A 23,907-nucleotide genomic window follows, 5' to 3' on the forward strand; every position below is an offset into this window, starting at 1 on the left:
CATCCCTCCTTCTACTCATCCATCCTTCTTTCCACTCATCCGTCCCTCCTTCCACTCATCCATCCCAACTTCCACTCATCCATCCCAACTTCCACTCATCCATCCCAACTTCCACTCATCCATCCCAACTTCCACTCATTCGCAACTGACTAAACAATGTATGAAACTCAGGAACATAAAAATAAACCCGTCCCTCATAGCAGTCAGTTGCATGCACGCTTGAACGCACGCGCGCGTGCACTTGACCTTGGGTAACAACATGGCGCCTATTGTTTAGTCGGCCAAACTCTCTCTATCTACAGCTCTGGGAGGGGGAACAAACACCAGAAACAGATTTGACCAGGTGCCACCAGGTTTTGGAGGAGGGAGACAGGTTTGAGAGTTCACTCTTGAGAGTAGAGAGATAGTGCTTCCTGGCTCTCCTGAGGGTAGACACACACTTGTTCCAAGCTTTGTGAAAGGAACTGAGATTTTCTACAATTGGATTTGCCATCCATGAGGTGAAGGCAAGTTGTTTCATGGCAACTGCCTCACCACAAGATTCAGTGTACCATGGATGGGAGGAAGGATATGACAACTGAAGACGAGATGGGATAAATTTGTGCATGAGAGAGCAATTTTCTTTGGAAGAATTCCCAGGATGAGTTGATGTCAGAGGCAGTAGATATGGGAGACCAGTCCAGATGATTGATGGCTGCTTGAAGACCATGCCAGTTGGCCTGAGTCAAATGCCAGACTCATCGATGCTGAGGAGGGTCTCTGCGAATGGCCAGAGAGATGTCCACTTTAACAAGCAAATGATCAGAAGAACCAATTGGGGCAGAAGAAGAGCAGCAGACATTTGCAGGGAAGTTGGTCATAACCAAGTCAAGAAGAGAAGATTCTCCATTGACTGGGATCCGGGTCGGGAAATTGACAGATTGAGTCGGTCCTAGTGAGTCGCAGAAGTCCTTTGCTGAGGTGCCATGGCTGCTACGAGAGGTACCCACACCTAGCCAGTTGGCATGATGAAAGTTGAAGTCGCCACATATGAGGAAGAGAAAGTTGGGATGAGTGGATATAAGTCGGTCCATGTTGTCAGACAGCGAGATGTAAATGGAGTCATCACTGCTTGGTGGACGGTACAGAACACATATGAACAAAAGGTGTGAGTGGAGGGGAAGCCGTAGCCAGAGGTACTCCTGGGGGTGTAGTTGAAAGATGGCAGTGCAAGGAGAGTGAGGAAGAGAGTTTTTGATAAAGATAGCAACCCCACCACCAGGACGAGGCACCGGTCTATCATACCGGAGGAGGGAGTAACCAGGAAGAGATATTAAGGAATCGGAGACCCTTTTGGACATTTTAGACCCATCAGACCCTCTTTTACACCTCTTAGACCCCCTCGACACACACCACACAAACATCTATAGATAGAGTCTCCTTGCAATATACAGATTATCCTTTTTCAAGTAATGTACAAACTCCACTTACCCAGAGAGTGGGTACTCTGCTAGTGAACCATAAAATTGGATTTGTTGCCCCCTAAGAAAATTGAATAGACACCACAATCATTATTCTAAGTCATACAGAAGCTGATATATGACCAATTGTAGCGGCTACCGCTGGGTTTTCACAATCGCCTTGCACCTATCAAGGACGCGGAGCGATCACCATGCCGGGCTCATCCAGGACGCCTGGGCAGGCCCGCGCTCAACTTGCCAGGCCTCGGTCGGGACGCTGGGCCACGCCCCCTCTCGCCTTTCCTGGGCAAACGCTCCGGGATAATATGTACATATATTGCTGCCCGATAAACGGGCTTTTCAGAGTGCCTGAGTGTTTGGTTTGAATAAAGCAACTCGGATGAATTCCAGCTTTTTGTCGCGTCCATTCTTCCGATCGACGTGGGAGCCCCAGCTCCTTCATTGGTGACCTACCGACATGGACATGGCAGTCGCCCTTAAACTGCCTACCTTCTGGGAGGCTCACGCGGCAGTTTAGTTCGCACAGGTGGATTCCCTGTTCGCCCTGCGAGGCATCACGGCCGACGACACCCGCTTCCACCATGTGGTAGCAGCGCTTGGTTCGGCCACAGCGGCCCGCGCCCTGAGCCTCCTCGAGAGCCCGCCAGCCGCTGACAAATACGGCGCGATTAAGAAGCTTCTCCTCGACGCTTTCGCCCTCCCATCGGCGGAACGCGCACGGCGCCTGCTCGACCTGCCCGAGCTCGGCGACACGCGCCCTTCCGAGCGAATGGACTACATGCTTTCACTGCTCGGCGAGCACTCTCCGGCATTCCTGTTCCGGGAGCTGTTCCTCCATCAGCTGCCTAACCCGGTACGCCTCGCCCTGGCAAGCACGACGATCACAGATCCCCGGGCCCTTGCCAGAGAAGCCGACAAGATCTCCGCCGCAGGTCAGCGCATCGCAGCGGCGACATGGGACCCACCGCCGTCCGACGCAACACCCATGGCGCCCGAGCACCCGGCACGGTCGACGACCGAACTGCCGACGCAAATGGCGGCCGCTACACCGAGCCGACCACCTCCAGCACGACGACCGGGGCCTCCACCTGACCAAGCGTGGTGTTACTATCATGCCAGGTTCGGACAGAAGGCCCGGACATGCCGACCCCCGTGCACCTTTGGCAGGCCGGGAAACGGCCGGGCCGGCGTTCATTACCAGCCATGAGCGCCGGCCACACGGGCAACTTACTGTTCATCACGGATAAAGCGTCCGGACGGCGCTTCCTGTGCGACACCGGCGCCCAACTGAGCGTCATACCCGCCTCTGACCAGGACAGGCAATCCGCGGTTTGCGGCCCCTCCTTGGTTGCGGCCAACGGATCGACCATCCGCACCTTTGGCCCGTGCAACGTCACCCTCTGCTTCGGCGGCCAACGCTTTGCTTGGACGTTTGTAACCGCAAACGTGCCCATGGCTCTGCTAGGCGCCGACTTCCTCTGCGCACACGGACTGCTGGTGGACGTCCAACGGCGTCGTTTAATCAACGCCGAAACCTTCAGCTCCCTGGTATGCACATTGAGCAGCTCCGCGCCGACCGAGCTGGCATGCGCCGTCCCGGCGGCGAACGAGTTTGCTCGCCTGCTCACGGAGTTCCCGGCCCTCACGCGGCCGACGTTTTCGGCCGTCGCAGTACGGCATGGGATCGAGCACCACATACCAACCACGGGCCCGCCGGTCTACGCCAGGGCCCGCCGCCTCGACCCAGCCAAGCTCGCCGTGGCGAAGGCCGAATTCGACGCGTTGGAGCACCTCGGCATCGTGCGGCGCTCCGATAGTGCGTGGGCCTCGCCACTGCACATCGTGCCAAAGCCGGGGGGTGGATGGTGCCCGTGTGGCGACTACCGCCGTCTCAATGACGCTACCACCCCCGACAGGTACCCGATCCCGCATATCCAAGACTTCTCCGCCTGTCTGGCGGGACGGGTCATTTTTTCGAAAATTGATCTCATACGGGGATATCACCAGGTACCTGTCAGGGCGGCCGACATCCCTAAAACGGCAGTCATCACGCCGTTCGGCTTATTCGAATTCTTGCGGATGCCGTTTGGTCTCAAGAACGCGGCTCAGGCATTCCAGCGCTTGATGGACGGCGTGCTGCGTGACCTGCCGTTCCTTTTCGTTTACCTGGACGACATCCTCATCACCAGCACGTCCCGGGCCGAGCACCTCCTCCACCTCCGAACACTGTTCGGGCGCCTCAGCGAGCACGGCCTCATCGTCAACCCGGCCAAATGCCACTTCGGCACGACGGCCGTTTATTTTTTGGGCCACCACATCACCAAGAACGGGGCCGTGCCGCTGCCAACCAAGGTCGAGGCCATCACCACGTTCCCGCGTCCCCGCACCATAAAGGCCCTGCAGGAATTCCTGGGAATGGTGAATTTTTATCACCGCTTCGTGCCCCGCGCTGCTCAACTCATGCGGCCCCTCTACGAAGCCCTCCGGGGCAAGCCGGCCAAGCACGACATCGCCTGGTCCGCAGCAATGGATGCGGCCTTCCAAAGCTCAAAGCAGGCCCTCGCCGACGCAACACTGCTCGCTCACCCGGTGCTCAACGCTCCCATCGCCCTCACCACGGATGCCTCCGACTATGCGGTGGGCGCCGTACATGAGCAATGGGTGAACGGGGTTTGGCAGCCACTCGCTTTTTTCAGCCGGCAGCTCCGGCCGAACGAGCTCAAATACAGCACGTTTGACCGGGAGCTCCTCGGTCTACACCTGGCCGTCCGCCATTTCCGCCACCTCCTGGAGGGCCGACCTTTCACGGCGTTCGTCGACCACAAGCCGTTGGTTTACGCCATGGCCAAGGTCACGGAGCCGTGGTCGGCCCGCCAACATGGCCACCTCTCCGCCGTGTCGGAGTTTACCACGGACATCTGGCACGTCGCCGGCAAAAACAACGCCGTGGCCGACTGTCTTTCCCGGGCCAGCGCGAACGCGGTCCACCTGGGCGTGGACTTTGCGCTTATGGCGGCGGACCAAACCACCGACACCACGGTGCAAGCCCTCCGGGCGGCGGACACGGGCCTCCGCCTGGCCGACATCCCCTTCGCGGACACTGTCCTGCTCTGCGACGTCTCCCAAGGCCAGCCTCGCCCCATCGTGCCCGTCACCTGGCAACGCCGCATCTTCGCCTCCCTCCACGGCCTTTCCCACCCGGGCCGGAAAGCTTCCCAGAAGCTGGTGTCAGCGCGATTCGTCTGGCACGGCCTTCGTCGGGACGTCCGCGATTGGACCAGCACCTGCACGGCCTGCCAACGGGCCAAGGTCCACCGACACACCCAGGCCCCGCTGGCACCTTTCACCGTGCCCGAACGACGTTTCGACCACGTCAACATGGATCTGGTGGGCCCCCTCCCCCCGTCACGGGGGTTCACACACCTGCTCACCATGGTGGACAGGACCACCAGGTGGCCGGAGGCCGTTCCCCTCGTCTCCACCACCACCGCCGACGTGGCGCAGGCTTTCATCGCCACCTGGGTCGCCCGCTTCGGCGCACCGGCGGACATCTCGTCAGACCGCGGACCACAGTTCACCTCCGAGCTGTGGGGCGCGGTCGCCCACAACCTGGGGGTCAAGCTCCACCGTACTACGGCCTACCACCCCCAAGCAAACGGGTTGTGCGAGCGATTCCACCGCTCCATGAAGGCCGCGCTCATGGCCGGCCTTCAAGACGGCGGTTGGGCCGACCGGCTGCCGTGGGTCCTTTTGGGCCTCCGCACGGCCCCCAAGGAGGACCTCCAGGCATCCACCGCCGAGCTTGTCTATGGCCAGGCGCTACACGTCCCGGGCGAATTCGTGCCCGACGCTACCAGTCCCTGGTTCGCAGCTCACCAGCGCTCGGACCTCCAGGAGGCCGCCCGACGGTTTGCCCCCGTGCCAACATCCCACCACGGTGACCCCCAGTCCTACGTCCCCCCAGCACTTCGCACAGCGGAGTATGTTTTTGTGCGTCACGACGCACATCGGGGGCCACTCCGGCCGCCGTACGACGGGCCCTTCCGGGTGCTGCGACGGGACGACAAGTCGTTCGTCATCGACATCGGCGGCAGGTCGGACCGGATTGCGTTGGACCGCCTCAAGCCGGCGCACGTGGGCGTCGACCACCCACCACGGGTGGCCCTTCCGCCGCGGCGAGGCCGCCCCCCATCCACGGTGCCCCCCACTCGACCGCCCACCACCACACCGGACCCCCTCCCACGACCCGCCAGGGGTCGCTTCGGCCGGGTCATCAGGACCCCCCTCAAATTGACCCTGCCGGTGCAAGTCGATTCTGGGGGGACGTGTGTAGCGGCTACCGCTGGGTTTTCACAATCGCCTTGCACCTATCAAGGACGCGGAGCGATCACCATGCCGGGCTCGTCCAGGACGCCTGGGCAGGCCCGCGCTCAACTTGCCAGGCCTCGGTCGGGACGCTGGGCCACGCCCCCTCTCGCCTTTCCTGGGCAAACGCTCCGGGATAATATGTATATATATTGCTGCCCGATAAACGGGCTTTTCAGAGTGCCTGAGTGTTTGGTTTGAATAAAGCAACTCGGATGAATTCCAGCTTTTTGTCGCGTCCATTCTTCCGATCGACGTGGGAGCCCCAGCTCCTTCACAATAATAATTCAATCAGTGGCCATCTTGGATTTGAGGGAACATGGGTACAATTGAAATTGGCAATATATCAAATGTTAATTAGCATACCAGAATACACTTGCATGCCAATTTTGATGCTGGTAGGAAAATGTACACAATTTATCAGCTTTGCCACTGTACTATTGGGCCAGGCCATTCATAAAAATACACCATCTCACTTGAGTTATGTTTTGCACAAGGAAATGCAATTTAATTATTTTACCTTATTAAATAATGAATATGAAACGATCAATCCTCTGTCCAAATCTCGAAATTCCAAACTCCATCAAATGTATACAATTTGAATATCGTGTGCATGATTAAGTAGAGCTTGTGATGCAAAGTATACACTCGTTGGAAACACCAGGCATGTGCAAGGACTAGAGGAAGATTAACTCACCTTGCGCCAAGTGACGATCGGGATAGGAATGGCCTTGACCTCACAAGACAGGTACACCTGAGAGCCTGTGACATTGTGGATATTCTTTGGTGCTCGTACGATAACAGGTGCTGTGAAGGAACACAGACAGCATTTTTAAAACAAAACACCTATACAAGTACAACGATCAAAGCTCACCTGGCACAGGTGCCTCATGTGTCAGTCTCTGGATCTGGTTCATACTTTATATTGCCTTGTAAGCAAGGGGCACTGCATCATTGTGTGAGAATGTAAACGTTATCAACTAGTTATGTACAGGATGCCCATGCCTTGTCCATGGCAATCCAAGTGCAACTCTCATATATACCATAGTTCCAACTCTACCATTTTTGCCGACGAGCAAGGGAAATTGTCACCTCTAGAAATGTTCATAACCACTTGTGTGGTCCGTGTGTTCTTCAGAGGGGCGATACTCTGTATTACACGTAAGTACTTCCGATCCGATCCGTCGGGTGTACTTCCGATCACACGTAAGATGTTTGGTCTTTGCTTTCCACCATATACCTTTCCTCAATGTTTGGCCACTTGCACAGACATAGAGTTTGTGCACCCGTCATGTCACATCCCATGATCAATTTAATTCCCCTCTATCGTAATCTATATTTGTTTAAAAAAAAAAAAAGGAAAACAAAATCCCAGCACACACAATTGTGCAATATATGAAATATGCAAAATGTATTTGCATTTATTTCAGACAATTTTCTTTCATTTATTTCAGACATTTATTTCAGATGAACTTTTAGCAGCGGGTACTACCTTCAACCCATTGATACATTTTGGTTGACTTTCTGTGAACTTGAGTTCAGATCTGGACTTGAACTCCACCGGCTCACTGCACATAACCTGCACCCAATGTTATGAGGGCGTTCAAAAGGTTTGGACGAAATACTCACAATAGTCCAAGACATTCCAAGGTTTTTATATGATTCATAAGAAAATACTTGAATATATTTTTAATTTATTACCTCCGCCACCGAAGATGATTGAGGTTATGTTTTCACCCCTGTCTGTCTGTCTGTCTGTCTGTCTGTCTGTGAACAAGATATCTCAAAAAGTTGTAGACAGATTCGGACGAAATTTGGCAGAGAGGATGACATGTGACATGGACGAAATTATTAGATTTTGGTGAAGATCCGGCTTCTTGAATTACCAAGTGATTCTTCACCATTGAGTGATGGCGCTACAACCGATACATAACATGATATCTCAAAAAGTTATGGGCACATTTGGACGAAACTTGGTGAAGAGGTTGTGTGTGTGACAAGGACGAATGGATTCGATTTTGGTGAAGATCTGAATATGGATTCGGATACGTGTTTTATTTAATTTTGAAGTGATTCTTCACCATTGAGGGATCGGGTGAAAAGCTACATGTCACATGCTATTTTTTTTTTAAAGTTACGGATGACTTATGACTAAACTTGGTGGTCGAGGTGGTTAGGTGACAAAGAACAAGCAATTATATTTTGGTTCCGGTCTTAATCCAGATCTGGCCTGTCATTGGGATACAAAAACAAACTGTTCAGCCTGGCGGAGGTGTGCGCTCTACCGAGTACTGTTCTTGTATGAACAATGAACATGTTGTTATGCTTTTTTCCCCATGCCTTAAACTATTGTGAGTATCTAACCCTAATGACCCTCGTCTACCTTCGATAAAACCAGCAAATATTATCGATCTATATGCAGTCTGTCTGTTATCGATATCTATACATCTAAAATTTAGTTCAAAAATTATGAATTTCTAAAAAAACAAAAACCCACTCTGACATTATGGGGTATTATGTGTAGATCAGTGACAAAAGAAATCTCAATATAATCCATTTTACATTCAGGCTGCAACACATCAAAATGTGAAAAAAGTCAAGTGGTGTCAATGCTTTCTGAAGGCAATGTATCTATTTATACCTGTGGGGGCGTGCTTACAACTTCCTCAAACTTAACTATGATAAATCTGAAATAATCATCATTGGCCCAAAAACGCTCACCAAATCCACCCATAACTTTGCCCTCAACATCGACGGTATCCCAGTATCCACCTCCCCTCACATCCGGAATCTTGGCGTCATCTTTGACCAAACCCTCTCCTTCGACAAATACACTAAACAGATCACAAAGACAGCCTTCTTTCACCTGAAAAACATCGCCCGTCTCCGTCCATCCCTCTCCTCCATGGCTGCAGAAACCCTCATCCAGGCTTCATCACCTCCCGTCTGGACTACTGCAACAGCCTCCTCTTTGGTTCACCCTCAATAAATCATCAATAAACTCCAATACATTCAGAACTCCGCTGCCCGTCTACTCACCCATTCCGGGACCCGTCACCACATCACCCCCGTCCTTTACAAGCTTCACTGGCTCCCCATCCCCCAGAGAATCCAGTACAAAATCCTCCTATTGACCTACAAAGCCCTCCATAACCTGGCCCCATCCTACCTGACTGACCTCCTCTCCAGACACACTCCCACCCGCAACCTCCGCTCTGCTGGTACCAACCTCCTGACCCCCCCCCCCCCCCCATGCGGACCAAATTCAGATCCTGGGGGGACAGGGCCTTCTCCATCGCTGCTCCCATCCTCTGGAACTCACTACCTCACACCATCAGAGACTCCTCCTCACTCACCACATTCAAAACATCACTCAAGACCCACCTGTTCAACACTGCATTCAACATTTAACCCACAGCATTTAACCCCTGACTATCTCTTCTCCTTCTCCTTCCTTTTGCTTTGATTATTTACCTGTTGATTTTTGGCTTTTTGCACTTGTTTTTTTTGTTCTCTGTCAAAGCGCCTTTGGGCTTCTTGAAAAGCGCTATATAAAATAAATGTATTATTATTATTATTACACATTGTAGCAATAATGACCCGTGCTTTGTACGTAGGTACATAATAAATAGAAGCTTTATGATTACAGGCAAGCATCATCGACCTGATGGTAGATATCAATTGAGGTTTTTTTTTTTACATACACGTTTATGGTTATTTATGCAAACTTTCATTTATGGATGCTTTTTCTTTTTTTCATTTACGGACGCTTTTTCCTTTTCTCATTTACGGACATTATTGTCATTTTTATTTCACAGTTTACAGTTATAGAAATTACAATTTCCAAATGCTGAACATTGATTGAGGTTTTTATGGATGTGTTTACAGATATTTATGCAAAATTTTCATTTACAGACACTTATTCGTTTTTCATTTATGGACATTATTGTCATGTTTATTTCAAAGTTTACAGTTATAGAGGTTTACGTTTTTTTAAACGTACATTTTCATTTACGGATGCTTTCTGATGGTTCTGTGATTTTTCCTGGTGTACCGGCTTCGATGTCCGTTGGCACACCAAATTTCAGCTTTCTACGACACCCAGAAGGTACCAAATGTTCATATCAGTCAGTCAGTGGTTAGAAAGAGATTTATTCTTTATATTTATATTTTTTGATATTTTCATATTTTTTAATTTATATTTATATTTATATTTATATACATATAAATATAGGAATGGTACTTCCTGACTTCAAGGGAGAGCATCAGCCATAGATACTCACTCGACAAACACTGCATAATCTGAAAGAAACAAACGTGTCTGCCACACACACATTTGTTTCCGTCAATGCAAATCAAAGCAACCAGCAAGCACATGCGATCGGGAGGAATATATAAAATATATAGGGCCTGAAGAGCACTCCTCTGATCCCCCACCCATGTGCAGATCATAGCGTCGCCTCCAACTCAGAGGCTTCAGCCCAGCCACTCCATAATATGAAGATTTACATGGTGGTCATTGATTAAACATAGAAACCAGAGCCGCCTATCTGGATTCCGTGCTTATTTGCTTCTAACTGGTCTTATTTGCTCTTCCATCCTTACACCCACACTTATAAACCTCTCCTTTCTCAAGTTCATTTTGTTCCAATTTATACCTTCAACCTCTCTCTCCCTGATTGAATATGTAATATGTGTATGGCCCCTTAAGAATACAATTTACTGTATAAACGCACGATTTGAAGACCTCAATGCAAAACATTTCATATATCATCAGTTATGAATATTTTAGGAGTTGGTTAAACTTCTCCTGGTACTCTATATTGAACAGCTCCATGTTATTTTAATATGTTACATTAACAGCTCCATGCTCTATATTGTACAGATTGTTATTGCCATGTTATTTATAGCAGTGAATAAGATCAAAGGGTCCACTGTCTTCGCATTTCCCTTCTTTTGTTTATTTTGTTCCAAGGACAAAAAAAGTACAAGGAAATGACAATAAACAAATCCCATCTGCATTTTACAAATAGATTTCGATCTAAAGTCTCTCTTTTACAAAAAAAATGTAACAATGAAGAGATATGCTGTTTATGTAATGAACACGCTGCATGAGCTTGTTACACACCACAAACCAGAAAAGGAAACATTCTTTGTGCCCACTCTGGAGCACAAACTTGGCAAGATCCTGGTAACTTGCCCAGAGAATCCAACGGCATTCTTTAAAAAATACACTTTAATCCAATTTGTGTGGCTCAGCTCGACTGTGATGCCTTATGTACATTATGAGGAATAAAATAGCCTTATCTTGTAAGTTGAATGTTGCTAAATTGATCTTACAAGTACAACTGAAGATATACATTAACATCTAAATGTGAATAGGTTTACAGTGTGGGAACTGCTGCCCAAACGACAACCACACTCTGAGATATTAAGCAGTGTAACTTGGTGTACAAGAGATACCCCACAAATTTAATGCTTTTAATCAGGTTAAGTTTAATGCTTCTAAAACTCAATTTCTTCCCATCTTTCTGTAAAACTCCAACTCTCCAATCTCCTTTGAAAGCTCCACAATTACACCATGTGATACAATAAACCTACTAGGTATTACCCTAACATCAAATTTATCCTGGAATCCACACATTACACAAATAGCTAAGTCTGCCTCAAAGAAACTGGGAGTCCTGTTCAGATGTTGAAGATTCTTCTCCATTGAACAGTTACTTCAACTATATAAAGGATTGAGTCATTCTAGAGAGTACTGCTCTCACATCTGGGGAGGTTCTGGCTCCATGTACTTGCTGGACAGAATTGAATCCAAATTAATCTGACTTATCAACTCTCCAAATCTGACCTCAAAACTCGACCCGCTCGAATTACGCTGCAAAGTTGGCTCTTTCTCTTTTCTACAGATATTACTTCAGTTTCTGCTCCCATGAACTTACTGTTTGTATACCTCCGCCATTAGCGAGACCACCACCATTACCGAGACCACGGAATACTCAACAAGCCACTACATCTCATGATTATTGTGTGGCCATTGGCAACTCAAGGGTGGATCGTTATGATGTTTGTTTCTTCACCACCACTGCCAAACTCTGGAACTCTTTACCTTCTCATGTCTTTCCAAACACTTATAACCTTCCCTTTTGAAAAAGCAGATTTTTTTTACTTCCTCAAAAATTATTCGACTATTCTCTCTTTCTTCACTTTTCTATCATTGCAGCTCTTTTATTTAAGGCCTGGCCTCGATGAGGACTAGTCTGTGACTGGAGCCTTCAACATTAAAAAAGAAAAAAGAAAAAAAAAGACCAGACCACTTGCTAGCCACAGTTGCTAGTCCTCTGGCTCGACCTCACACATTGATGCCTCGCCCTCCACCTGTGAAACACCAAGTCGACAGTTTAGAGCTGGGTCGAGATTCAAATCCAGGCTAGACAGTTCAGATGCTGGTGCGGAAACCCCGAGGCTATCCTGTCAACCTTCGGAACAATCACGACAAAGCAATTTGGGAAGTATGAAGGATGGTCTTGGTATAGTGTAGGAATATTATCGAAATAATTATTTTCACATCATTGGAAGGTTGCTAACCCGGTACTCATCTGTGATGTAGTAGGAGTCTACTTTGTAAAGTAATGAAGTGAAACACCTGAGTTGGATTTTGTTCAACTTTTTCTTAAAAGGTCTGTAATATTCAACAACAGAACAACAGCAACAGAAGTGCATTCCATCAGCACTGCCATGAAAGGACATGTGGAAACATGGAGAAATGTCTGGCAACTCTTAATATGTCTAAACTAGTCTACAATGTGTGAGCTTTTTTTTGGCCAGAAGAGGATGATTCATGGGTCTGCATACACCATTGTAAAGGATTGAATATCGGATGCGTACAAGGACTCGATTCTCCACTTGAACAATGCAGGCCTTGCCTGTCAGACAAAATCAACGTGGAACAAATCTCATTCATTTTGTATTTACTTCATTAATTGAACACGGGGGTGTGCAGAAAATTGAAAGCCTGTGATTCCATCTTTGCAATACTGTGGCAAACCTGTTGCTCACAATGAAGCAGCATGCCATTGCATGTCTGAAGGATCATGACAATATCTGATGTTTCCTTGAAGCTTCAGCAATGTCGTTCAATTCACTATTGCACGAGACACCGATCGACTTCGTCCCTGTAACCAAAATGGAAAAATGAATATGTGCTTGACTGGTAAGGAACCAGGCCAGGTAACAACTAGATCAGCCCAACTATCCAGGAGGCCTCTTCACGGTGGCAAATCTTCCCCATTCTTCCATGCTGCCCGGATTCGTCAGGTCAGCGCAGTGCTGATTGGTCCCCATGGACCGTCCCTTTCTCTTTTGTCTCTGTCGCTCTCTGTCTGTCTGTCTATCTCTCTCTCCCTCCATAACTCTGTCGTTGCCCTGACTTCATGAAGGCTGGGGTACATCATCCTGGATGTCGGAGATCTCTGGATCGCTCCTGGGAGATCTATTGGCTGTCTCCGTGCCAGGGGCTTGTTTGAGAGAACTGTCCAGGGCTAAACAACAGCATCTACATCAGCACGCGAATTGCCTACCAACTTTCCTGTAGGTAATTCTCCAATTTCAAAAATCCAAAAAACATTTCGCCAAAGTCAAGACTGGTGATGAAACATAGGTCAACCATATTACCTCTCAAAATCAAAGCAAGGGCATTCCGTTTTGGAAACCGGTCCCATGGAGACTCATGCTACAAATCAGGGAATAGGTAGGTTCCAAACGTGTGCTTCATGATGTGGTGCCCATTGATGTCAAGAAGCACAGTTGAGAGATGATCCCACGTTATCCATTGAACTATAATGTTCCAGTCGTCAGTAAAAATTATAATAATAATAATTATTATTAGAAATGCAGCATACTCATCATACTATACAGTTTGTATGCACACTGTATATAACTATAGCTACCACAAGTTATTCCAAAGTGTCACTGGGAATTTTGTTAGCGCAATGTAGGGATGGATACCTAATACAGTTGTGGTTGTTATATGTTTCAAGGCAACCTGAACTCCATTCTGATCAGTCAATGTGGATTCAAGGCACGGTTTGTTCTTCAATAGAAAATAAACTATTAACAGCCCCCATTATTCATACATTCTGATGTGTGGGGGTTATCCCTGGTGTTGGCTTAGCGGTTGGGCTGCTGGCTTGGGATACCTAGGATCATGGGTTCGAATCCTGGTCGATCGCTGAATTAACGCCAGGGGGGTTGACTCAGCCTGTCATCTTTCCAAGGTTGGCAAATTGAGTACCAGCTAACTGGTAATTCCCTGTGTGACGCGACTAACAGGGTTGGCGGCAGTAAGGGCATCCGGCCATAAAACATTGCTTCAAAAAAAGGGCACCATGGTGCCAGAAAAAGGCCAACCCCTGCTCTGTGGGGGAAAATGGCCTCTATAGGTGGTTCTGTTGTGTGGGGTTGGCCAGGGAAGATTTTGGCTCATCTTTAACAAAGCGGCTGGCCAGGCCTAACGTTTGACTGGCCAGATTTGGGCAGGAATTTGTATTTTGTTCAGAGTGTTGAGGATAACCTGCCCACTCTTTATAGAAGACTCCGTAGGATCGATAATGTCCACCAATGGCTTATGGATCTTCCGGCTTAACGTCCTTGTGCATAAGCCAAACAATCGTTTGAGGAAAATGGAAATGTTTGGCAAGTACGGTCAGCTGTTTCCAAAACATTTATTTATATTATTGTAGATACTTTCTGTACAGCAAGAATGGAAGTGATCTTTAAACTCCAAGCTATGATTTTAATATACCCAGTACACAAGGGATGTGCAAAAGGATTATCAGAATGAGATACTCACAATAATCCAAAACACGACAATGTTATTTTTTTATTTCTCAATATATATGTCATTATAATTAGAAAGTATGTGGATATGAAATACCCTTACATTAAGCAACCATATACCTGATATACACAACCAAACAATGTAGGGTTCTGGTGATCCTCTTCACTGCCATAAATCTGGGACTCAAAGCAAATACTTTTACATCTGTTACTCAAAGGTTGAAATTCCATTTACAATATTTGGAAGACGACGTATAAAGAAAAAAATGAAACCCCCTGAAGTTGGAAAAATCCAAATTGGAGAAATGCAAAAAAAAAAAAAACCACAAAGAAGGAAAATAAAACTGCACAATCCTCGATGAAAGGCACTCTGAGGCCAAAACTTTGGATTGTTTTATGAATCTTTGACGCAATCTTGTTGGAGTTGATCTTGCCATTTCAGATTTTTAATATCCTCCATAGGTACCACGATTGCACTTCACAAAAAGACAAGTCTGTACTGTAAAGGGCAAAAATACTCAAACAAATTTTTTGAAAATTAAACACAAAGCAAAGAGGAAGAGTAGACAAGTTTGACATGTTCACTGTTGCGTAGAAAGTTTCTTTTCCTTCATCGGTTGAACATCATTGTGCCATTTCCATTGAGTGAAGCAAATTGATTGTGATGACAATGCAGGCAATCAATGAGATTGTAATACTTATGTAAAATGTGGATCATGGAGTCCGTGTTTGGTTAAAATATGGACATCTCCGAGAAGGAACGGCATGTGGAGATGAAAATTAGTTAAATGTGACATGACACGAGCCAAAGCAGTAAAGGTCATTCCCCTCCTTAAAACGTGGCGAAGAGTCTTGAGATATTCTTGGCTGATATGAAAAATGTCAATTAAATCCACAAAACAAAGAGTCCAAGCTCTTTATTGTCCCTTCTCATTTGACAATGAGAGCAATATTTTTGATAGTGTGTCTCAGGCTCAGGGAAGAGCTAATACATATTTCATAATGTTTTCATAAGGCTTTTCTCAATAATACATAAGCACTCAATTCTCAATAATACATAATAATACATAAGCTTTTCATAAGGCTGTTTTCATAGGCTTCGGCTTCCGGTCCCTCGAGCGACGGGGCTTGCCTTGATCTCTCCACGGCATCAAAGTTTGAGTGTTTTCCTGTTCGTTTCTTTGTCAAATTTCCGCTGCGTATTTTGTTGTGTATGTGTTATTGTGTGTTTCTATTTGGTTTTGGTTTTGTAGTTGTTGCAAATTTGTGTGTAATTAGTCGTTTCTTTGTCCGCGCCTCGTGCGGCCTGGTGTCTCGTGCGGCCTCCTCGTCTCGACTTGTGCCCCGCCCCCTATATTCTCGTTTGTTCTTTCACCTCTGCTCCTACTTTCTCAAATCCACGTTCTCACTTAGAGACTTTTCCCAGATTGTTTTCATGGTTTTGTTTAAATATTTATTTAAATATGTTTAAACCACAGCGGTGATCCCCCCCCCCCCCCCCCCCCCAGGATTTCCATGTTTTAAACGTTTCCCAGTGTGTACCCTGGATAAGAATAGGTACGCCGTATCCCTGCGTGTCGTAGGAGGCGACTAAGAGGGTTGGCGTCAGGAAGGGCATCCGGCTATAAAAAAAACATTGCCTCAAAAAGAGAACCATGACAATTACAACTACATGTGGGCAGGGTACAGCCCGAAGTGGAGATCGGTTTCTGAGGTTTGGGACATGGAATGTAGGGGCAATGACAGGGAGATCAGGAGATGTGGTGGAAGTATTGGTCAGAAGAAGAGTGGACATATGTTGTGTGCAAGAGACGAGATGGAAGGGAAGTGGTGTGAGAATGGTGAAGGGTAGGCAGGGACAGAAATACAAGTTTGTGTGGCAAGGGTGCCTGGAGGGCGTGAATGGTGTTGGTTTCCTGGTTTCTGAGGAGTTTGTAGACAGTGTGGTGAGTGTGACTAGAGTGAGTGATAGGTTGATGATGGTGAAAATGATGATTGGAAAGCTCTTGGTGAACGTCATCTCGGGATATGCTCCGCAGGTTGGTCGGAGCGATGAAGAGAAGGACAAGTTCTGGTGTGCGATAGAGAAGCTGATGGAAAACGTGAAAGATGAGGAAGTTGTTGTGGTAGGAGGAGACCTAAATGGACATGTGGGAAGGAGTATGGATGGTTTTGACGGAGTTCATGGGGGTTACGGATATGGTGTGAGAAATGGAGAAGGTGAAAGGATTTTGGAGTTTGCTGATGGAGCTGATTTGTTGATTTGTAATACTCAGTTCCAGAAAGAGGATAATAAGCTTGTTACATACACGTCAGGTGGGTCGACGACAACCGTTGACTACCTGATGGTGCGTAGGCGAGATAGGGGGCACCTCCGAGACACAAAGGTGATCCCGGGGGAGGAGGCTGTTTCACAGCACCACTTGGTTGTCTGCGACGTAAGGGTGAAAGGTGCGAGGAGAGCTCGGCGGGTGAAGTACCAACCGAGAATGAAGGTGTGGAGGTTGAAAGAGGTGACAGTAAGGGAGGCATTAAAAGAGAGGCTGAGTAGGGTCGAGGATGATGTGGTTGAGCTTGAAAGTGGTTGGATGTCAATGAAAGCTAGTCTGTTGGGAGCCGTTGGTGAGGTATGTGGATGGACAAAAGGACCACCGAGGCACTCGGAAACATGGTGGTGGGATGATGAAGTTGGAAAGAGGATTGACGAGAAGAAGAAGTTCAAGGAGTGGCAGAAGGCGAAGGGTACGGGAGCAGAAACAGCAGAGCATGAAAGTTATAAGGCAGCCAGGAAGGCTGCAAAGAAAGAGGTAGCAAAGGCGCAGGAGGCATGTAGGAAAATGTTCGGAGAACGCTTGGATTCGGAAGAGGGTCAGAGAGCGGTATTCAGGATTGCAAAGCAGATAGCGAAAGAGAGGTGTGATGTGATGGGGGTGAGCTGATTGAAGGATGAAGTGGGACAAATCGTTGTCGACCCAGATGGAATTAAAGGAAGATGGAAAAGATATATGGAAATGCTGTTGAATACAGAGAATGAATGGGATGGCAACATAGAGAGTAACCCAGTTTTAGGACCGGCAGAGAAGATAACTGAGAAGGAAGTTGAGGAAGCGATAAAAGCAATGAAGGGTAGAAAATCGGGAGGGCCGACGGGAGTTGTGGGAGATATGTTGAAGGCAGCAGGAAGTTGGGGTGTGAAGAGAATGACAGAGATCTGTAATCTGGTGGTGAAAGAAGGCTGCATTCCAGTGGATTGGGAACTGAGTACCCTCGTCCCTCTATACAAGGGGAAAGGTGACCCTCTGGAGTGTGGCTCGTACCGAGCGATAAAGTTATTGGAGCATGGAATGAAGGTATTGGAAAGGGTGTTGGAGAGGAGGATAAGGAAGAAAGTGAAGATCGACGAAATGCAGTTTGGATTTATGCCAGGAAGAGGAACGACAGACGCGCTTTTCATTGTGAGGCAGTTGCAGGAGAAGTACATGGAGAAGAGGAAGAAGTTGTTTTTTGGGTTTGTTGATCTGGAGAAAGCATTCGATCGGGTTCCACGCAAAGTATTGACATGGGCATTGAGGAAGTTAGGAGTGGAGGAATGGTTGATCAGAGTAGTGATGGCAATGTACAAAAGAGCGCGCACAGCTGTAAGGACGAAGGACGGGAACAGTGGTGAGTTTGAGGTGAAGGTGGGAGTGCATCAGGGGTCAGTACTAAGTCCACTACTATTTGTAGCTGTGATGGAGGTGCTGGCTCAGAACGTAAAGGAGGGTTTACCGTGGGAGTTGTTGTATGCAGATGATCTGGTGTTGATTGCGGAAAGTATGGATGGACTGAAGGAAAAGATGAACACGTGGAAGGAATGTATGGAGACAAAAGGTCTGAAGGTGAATATCGGAAAGACGAAGGTGATGGCAAGTGGTAAAGCATGTGGTGAGGTGGAAAGAACTGGGAAGTGGCCCTGTGCTGTGTGTAGGAAGGGTGTCGGAGTGAACTCCATTCAGTGTACAATGTGTGCTGAGTGGGTTCATCAAAAATGTAGTGGTCTGAGAGGGTCATTAACCAGTGTGGCAGCTACATTCAAATGTAAGGTGTGCACAGAGGGAGCTGCAGATGGAGGAAATGTTGAGTTGGATCTTGGAGACGGTGTGAAGCTGGAAGGTGTGAAAACATTTTGCTACCTCGGAGACATGCTGAATGGAGAAGGTGGATCAGACTCGGCAACGGTTGCTCGGGTGAGATGTACATGGAAGAAGTTTCGGGAATTGAGTGGCGTGCTGATGATGAGGGGAGTGTCGTTGAAGCTGAAGGGAAAGGTGTATGCTGCATGTGTGAGAAGTGTTATGATTTATGGGAGCGAGACATGGGTAATGAACGTAGAGCAGCAACGAAGGTTGGAAAGGGTGGAAATGCGAATGGTTCGACGGATGTGCGGAGTATCGTTGAGAGAGAGGAAGACAAATGATGAATTGCGAAAGATGATGGGAATAGAGCCTGTGATTGATGCTGTGAAGAGGAACAGGTTGAGATGGTTTGGTCATGTGTTGAGGAAGGATGAAAGTGACTGGTTGAGAAGAGTGATGGAAATGAATGTAGAAGGAAGTAGAAGACGGGGAAGACCGAGAAAGACTTGGCTAAAGATGGTTGAAGAAGAAATGCGGGCAAGGGGGTTAACAAGGAGAGATGCAGAAAATAGGGCAAAATGGAGAAGATTGTCATGGGGACCGCAAGGCTAACCCCCGCTCTAGCAGGGAAAATGGCCTTTTAAAATGCATGTTGTTGTTGTTGTTGTATAATGTTTTCATAAACATTAGGAAACATCGGTGAACTTTTAGATGCATTATATGGACTGGTAGATTCTGGACAAATAAACACAGTTAATCGGATTTGAATAAGTGATGTCAGATCTGTGAGGTCAGTAGTCAAATGGAACACCAAACTGGCCAAACGCAATTAGGACCGCAGGTTATTCTATCTTCGTCGGATATTCTATCTCCACTGTATTGGATCAACCAAAAATAGGGACAATACACCTGGGTTTTTTGGGGGGCAACCACCCTCATCCCCCCCCCCCCCGACCTCCCATAGACATCCTTAGACCTAGATTTTCTTCATGTTGTGACCAAACTTTGGTACATCACAGGTGATGAAGGTTATGGTAAAGTTTCATCGAAATACTGTGTGTAGCTTCAGAGAAGAAAGCAAATTCCTATGTTGGGGAATCAAATCTGGAATTCAAATCTGGCACCTTGAACAAATTACAAATTCCTGCACAAATCACCTTCAATCGAACGTCATGCTTGACCAGCCTGTTCGTGAAAGATTTGCCTCATAGTCTTTCTCCAACTAAGCCCATGAAAAGCTGGGAATAATTGCGGCCATCAAAGAACTACTGAATGTCGAGGTCAGTCAACAACATAAATGAACATGTCATTTGTAAACTTTTGCCTGCCAGGCCAAAGAAGCTGTGTTTGTTTTGCAAATCGGATCCTGAACATTCATCCAGAATTCCTTTGTATTAAAAAATGATTTGATTACAAAGAAGTTCATCGACACACATTTGCTTTTTGAATGAACTTGTCGAATGCGAAAACCATTTTCATCAAACTGTGCCGTGAGCTACAGAGAACACTCTTCTGTTGTGGAAACGTCTCCATCGGACTGGAAAATCATTTTTCCATCTCAGTTCACGGACTAACACGTTGGTGGGAGGAAAATATTCAAGATGATGCAGAGTCAGTTCACACTCGATGGAACCACAAGTTGGTAAAGCAATATTTATAGGAAAAATGACGATAATTATTATAATGTTGCTTACTAACGTTGTGCCAATTTTAAGGCAAAAACAACACTGATGAGAAATAAAGGGGAAAAAGTACCAAATTACCTGTCTACACCTGGGATGGTGACAAAGGTTTGTCCTTCTGGCGAATGAGACTTAGCAAAACAACCACGATGGAAAAAGTCAAGACCTTGTTGCTGGGACGTGAAAACTTTAGAGCTGTTGCAGCTTACTGTTATTAAATCAGAGAAGAGTCTGGGCTGGAAACAGAACCCCTCCAGGTACTATATTTTCCATTCCATATATTTTAAAGTTTTATTATAAACTACAAAAAAAGGAAATATAAACCAGAGCATGTCTTTCAATCCCGACAAATCTCACACTCTCACTTTGTCTCTCCGAAAAGACCGTCTGGACAACCCTCCCTTCTACTTTCTGAACAATCCTCTTGAAGAAGTTCTGTCACTCAAACTTTTGGGTCTCACTATCTGCCATGACCTTTCCTGGGAAAAACACATTTCCAAGCTGGCCTTGAAAGCCAGTCGCGGACTGGGCATCCTCCGTCGTGCGACGTCCTTCCTTGGCACACCTGAGCTCCTCACCACATACAAGGCTTTCATCTGCAGCTCAATGGAATACTGCTCGCCCCTCTGGGCTGGTGCTCCTGCCTCACACCGAGCTCGGCTTCACGCGGTTGAAACCAAAGCTTTCAGAATCATTGGAATCTCCCGCGATGAAGCTGATTCTGAGGGCCTTTCTCTCTCTCACCGCAGGCAGGTTGGTGGTCTTTCCGTCTTCTTCCGACTCCTTGCTCCCCCTGCTCTGTCTGTGCTCTGTCCCCCAAATATTTGCACAAGATCTGCCAGCAACCCTCTTCTGGTGAAACTGCCAAAATAAAAACTCTCTGCTCACCTTCACTCCTTCATTCCTCTTTTCTCCTGCCTCTCGAACAAACTCCCACACTCTCTTCAATCCCTCGCCTCCCTCCAGGTCTTTAAATCAGCTGTTCAGCACCATCTCTTATCTTCCCCAATCCAAAACCTTAATCTTTTCTACCCCCATTAAAACACCCCAATCCTCCTCATTCAATCCCCAACTTCTTTCCTGAAATTCATAGTAGTGTACATTTGCTTTATACCGTGTACCTCTCCCTCCTCCCCCAGCCGTCCCCCTTCCACAGATCTTCTGACGTCCCTGTTCTCTTCAGTTGTTGTGCTTGTGTGCTTCCCTCTCTCTCCCCCTCTTGTCTCCCGCTCCCTTCATTGCATATTTTATGTGTCTGTGTATGTTTTTCATGTTCAATGTGTTCGCTCTTACACGAGCCTCGATGATTCTGTATACAAAAAAAAAAGAGCATAGTACAGCTTTCTTAAGAAAGTTAAATCTGTTTGAATGGGTAGTCCAAGTCATAAGATGTGCAACACATGTTTTTAAAACGTACAAAATTTTAAAAGTTTAACTTTCCAAAGTAATACTCCATACCTTTACAAATGAATGAATGAATGAATGAATGATCGTTTTAAGGCCATTTTTCCCCGCTAGAGCGGGGGTTAGCCTTGCGGGCCCCATGACAATCATGGTTCCCTGTTTGAGGCAATGTTTTTATGGCCAGATGCCCTTCCTGACGCCAACCTTTGGTCGCCTCTTACGATGCGCAGGGATACGGTGTACCTATTCTAAACCGGGGTACACACCGTGATACATACCTTTACAAATGTAAAATATTATATTTTAAGATTGGGAGTTTTCACTGGCCAGTTCCATGTCCTGACATACACAGTGTTTCTCATGAAGCGCCCATAATTTAGCACACTGTATACAATAATACAATTTGGTCCAAAACTTCAATTCGTTTATAAACAAATTCAAATTCACCTCCAAGCCAAAATTGCAAAGATAATTACCTCCTGAAAATAATCAAAAACCAAAAGGTCTAAACAATATAGAGCATTTCATGTCTAAAGCAAAAGGTCGAAACAACTAATCAACATGGAGCAGTGTCGCTGGCATCTTTTTTTTTTTGTCTACAACGTTTAGGAGAAGCTAGAACATGTAAATGGAGAAGGACATAACAGAAGAAAAGGAACACTAGAAAGGGAGAAAACACACCAACAGCAGAGATGAGGAACAAAATAGAAGGATACTTAGAAAAATAATGGATATGGGAAAGAATGAGGGCTAAGGAAGGACCCAGGGGGTGAACAAGAAGGATACAGTCACAAACTGTATTCCTTTATCCAAAATAAATGTGATAACCTCTCATCTTCTTCCACTAATAGATCTTTCTCTTCTATTTTTTTTTTTTTTTTTTTTTTTTTTTTGTATACTGAATCGAGGCTCGTGAAAGAGCTAACATTTGCTTCACAAACAAATCAACCAGACAAACAAAATATATAAAAAGAGGGAGTGGAAAACAAGATGGGGAGAGAAGGGGAAACACACAAACACAACATTTGAGAGCAGGGAGATGTGTGGAAGGGAGAGGGCTTGGGGGGAGGAGGCGTGGGAAGGGGGGGGGGGGGGGAGGGAGAAGTATAAAACACAAGGACTTCCAGGACAGAAGTTGGTATTTCAAAAAAGTGGAATTGGGGTGAAATTAGCGGGGGTAGAAAAGATCAAGGTTTTGGATGGGGGAAGATAAGAGATGGTGGTGAACAGCTGTTTTAAAGACCTGGAGGGTGGAGTGGGATTGAAGAGAGTGAGGGAGTTTGTTCCAGAGGTGGGAGAAAAGAGGAATGAAGGAGTGAAGGTGAGCAGAGAGTCTTGATTTTGGCAGTTTGACCATAAGAGGGTTGCAGGCAGATCTTGTGCGACCTGTAGGAATATTTGCGGGACAGAGCCCAGAGAGAGCTGGGGGGGAAAGGCCAGAGAGGAGTCGGTAGAAGACGGAAAGACCACCAACCTGCCTGCGGTGAGTGAGTGAGAGGCCCTTGGAGTTAGCTTCATCGCGGGAGATTCCAATGATTCTGAATGCTTTGGTTTCAACAGCGTGAAGACGAGCTAGGTGTGAGGCAGGAGCACCAGCCCAGAGGGGAGAGCAGTATTCCATTGAGCTGCGGATGAAAGCCTTGTATGTGGTGAGGAGCTCAGGTGTGCCAAGGAAGTACTTCGCACGACGGAGGATGCCCAGTCGGCGACTGGCTTTGGAGGCCAGATTTGAAATGTGGTTTTCCCAGGAAAGATCATGGCAGATAGTGAGACCCAAAAGCTTGAGTGACAGAACTTCTTGGAGAGGATGATTCAGAAAGTGGATGGGAGGGTTGTCCAGTCGGTCTTATCAGAGAGACATCGTAAGAGTGTGAGATTTGTCAGGATTGAAAGACATGTTCCACTTGTTTGCCAAGTCTGTGATTTTGTCCAGGTCTGCAGAGAGTGAGGAGGCTGCAGACTGCCGATCTGAGGGATGAAGAATGGAGCGACAGAGAGTAGAGTCATCAGCAAAGAGATACAGAGGATTTTCAAGAGAGT

At 46.9% G+C, this 23,907-nt stretch overlaps 1 protein-coding gene across 1 annotated transcript in view; it reads right to left on the minus strand.

Annotated features, from left to right (window-relative positions):
- Window positions 1–23,907, minus strand: part of LOC137420861 (insulin-like growth factor-binding protein-like 1) — a 70,238-nt gene that overhangs the window by 20,795 nt on the left and 25,536 nt on the right. Inside the window, exon 2 of the mRNA XM_068106318.2 lies at window positions 6,523–6,632. Within this exon, the coding sequence (XP_067962419.1) occupies window positions 6,523–6,632 (110 nt within the window). The remainder of the gene's footprint in view (window positions 1–6,522; window positions 6,633–23,907) is intronic.

The sequence above is a fragment of the Myxine glutinosa genome, chromosome 2 (genome assembly GCF_964187855.1).
Source record: "Myxine glutinosa chromosome 2, kmMyxGlut1.1, whole genome shotgun sequence".
NCBI lineage: Eukaryota > Metazoa > Chordata > Myxini > Myxiniformes > Myxinidae > Myxine > Myxine glutinosa.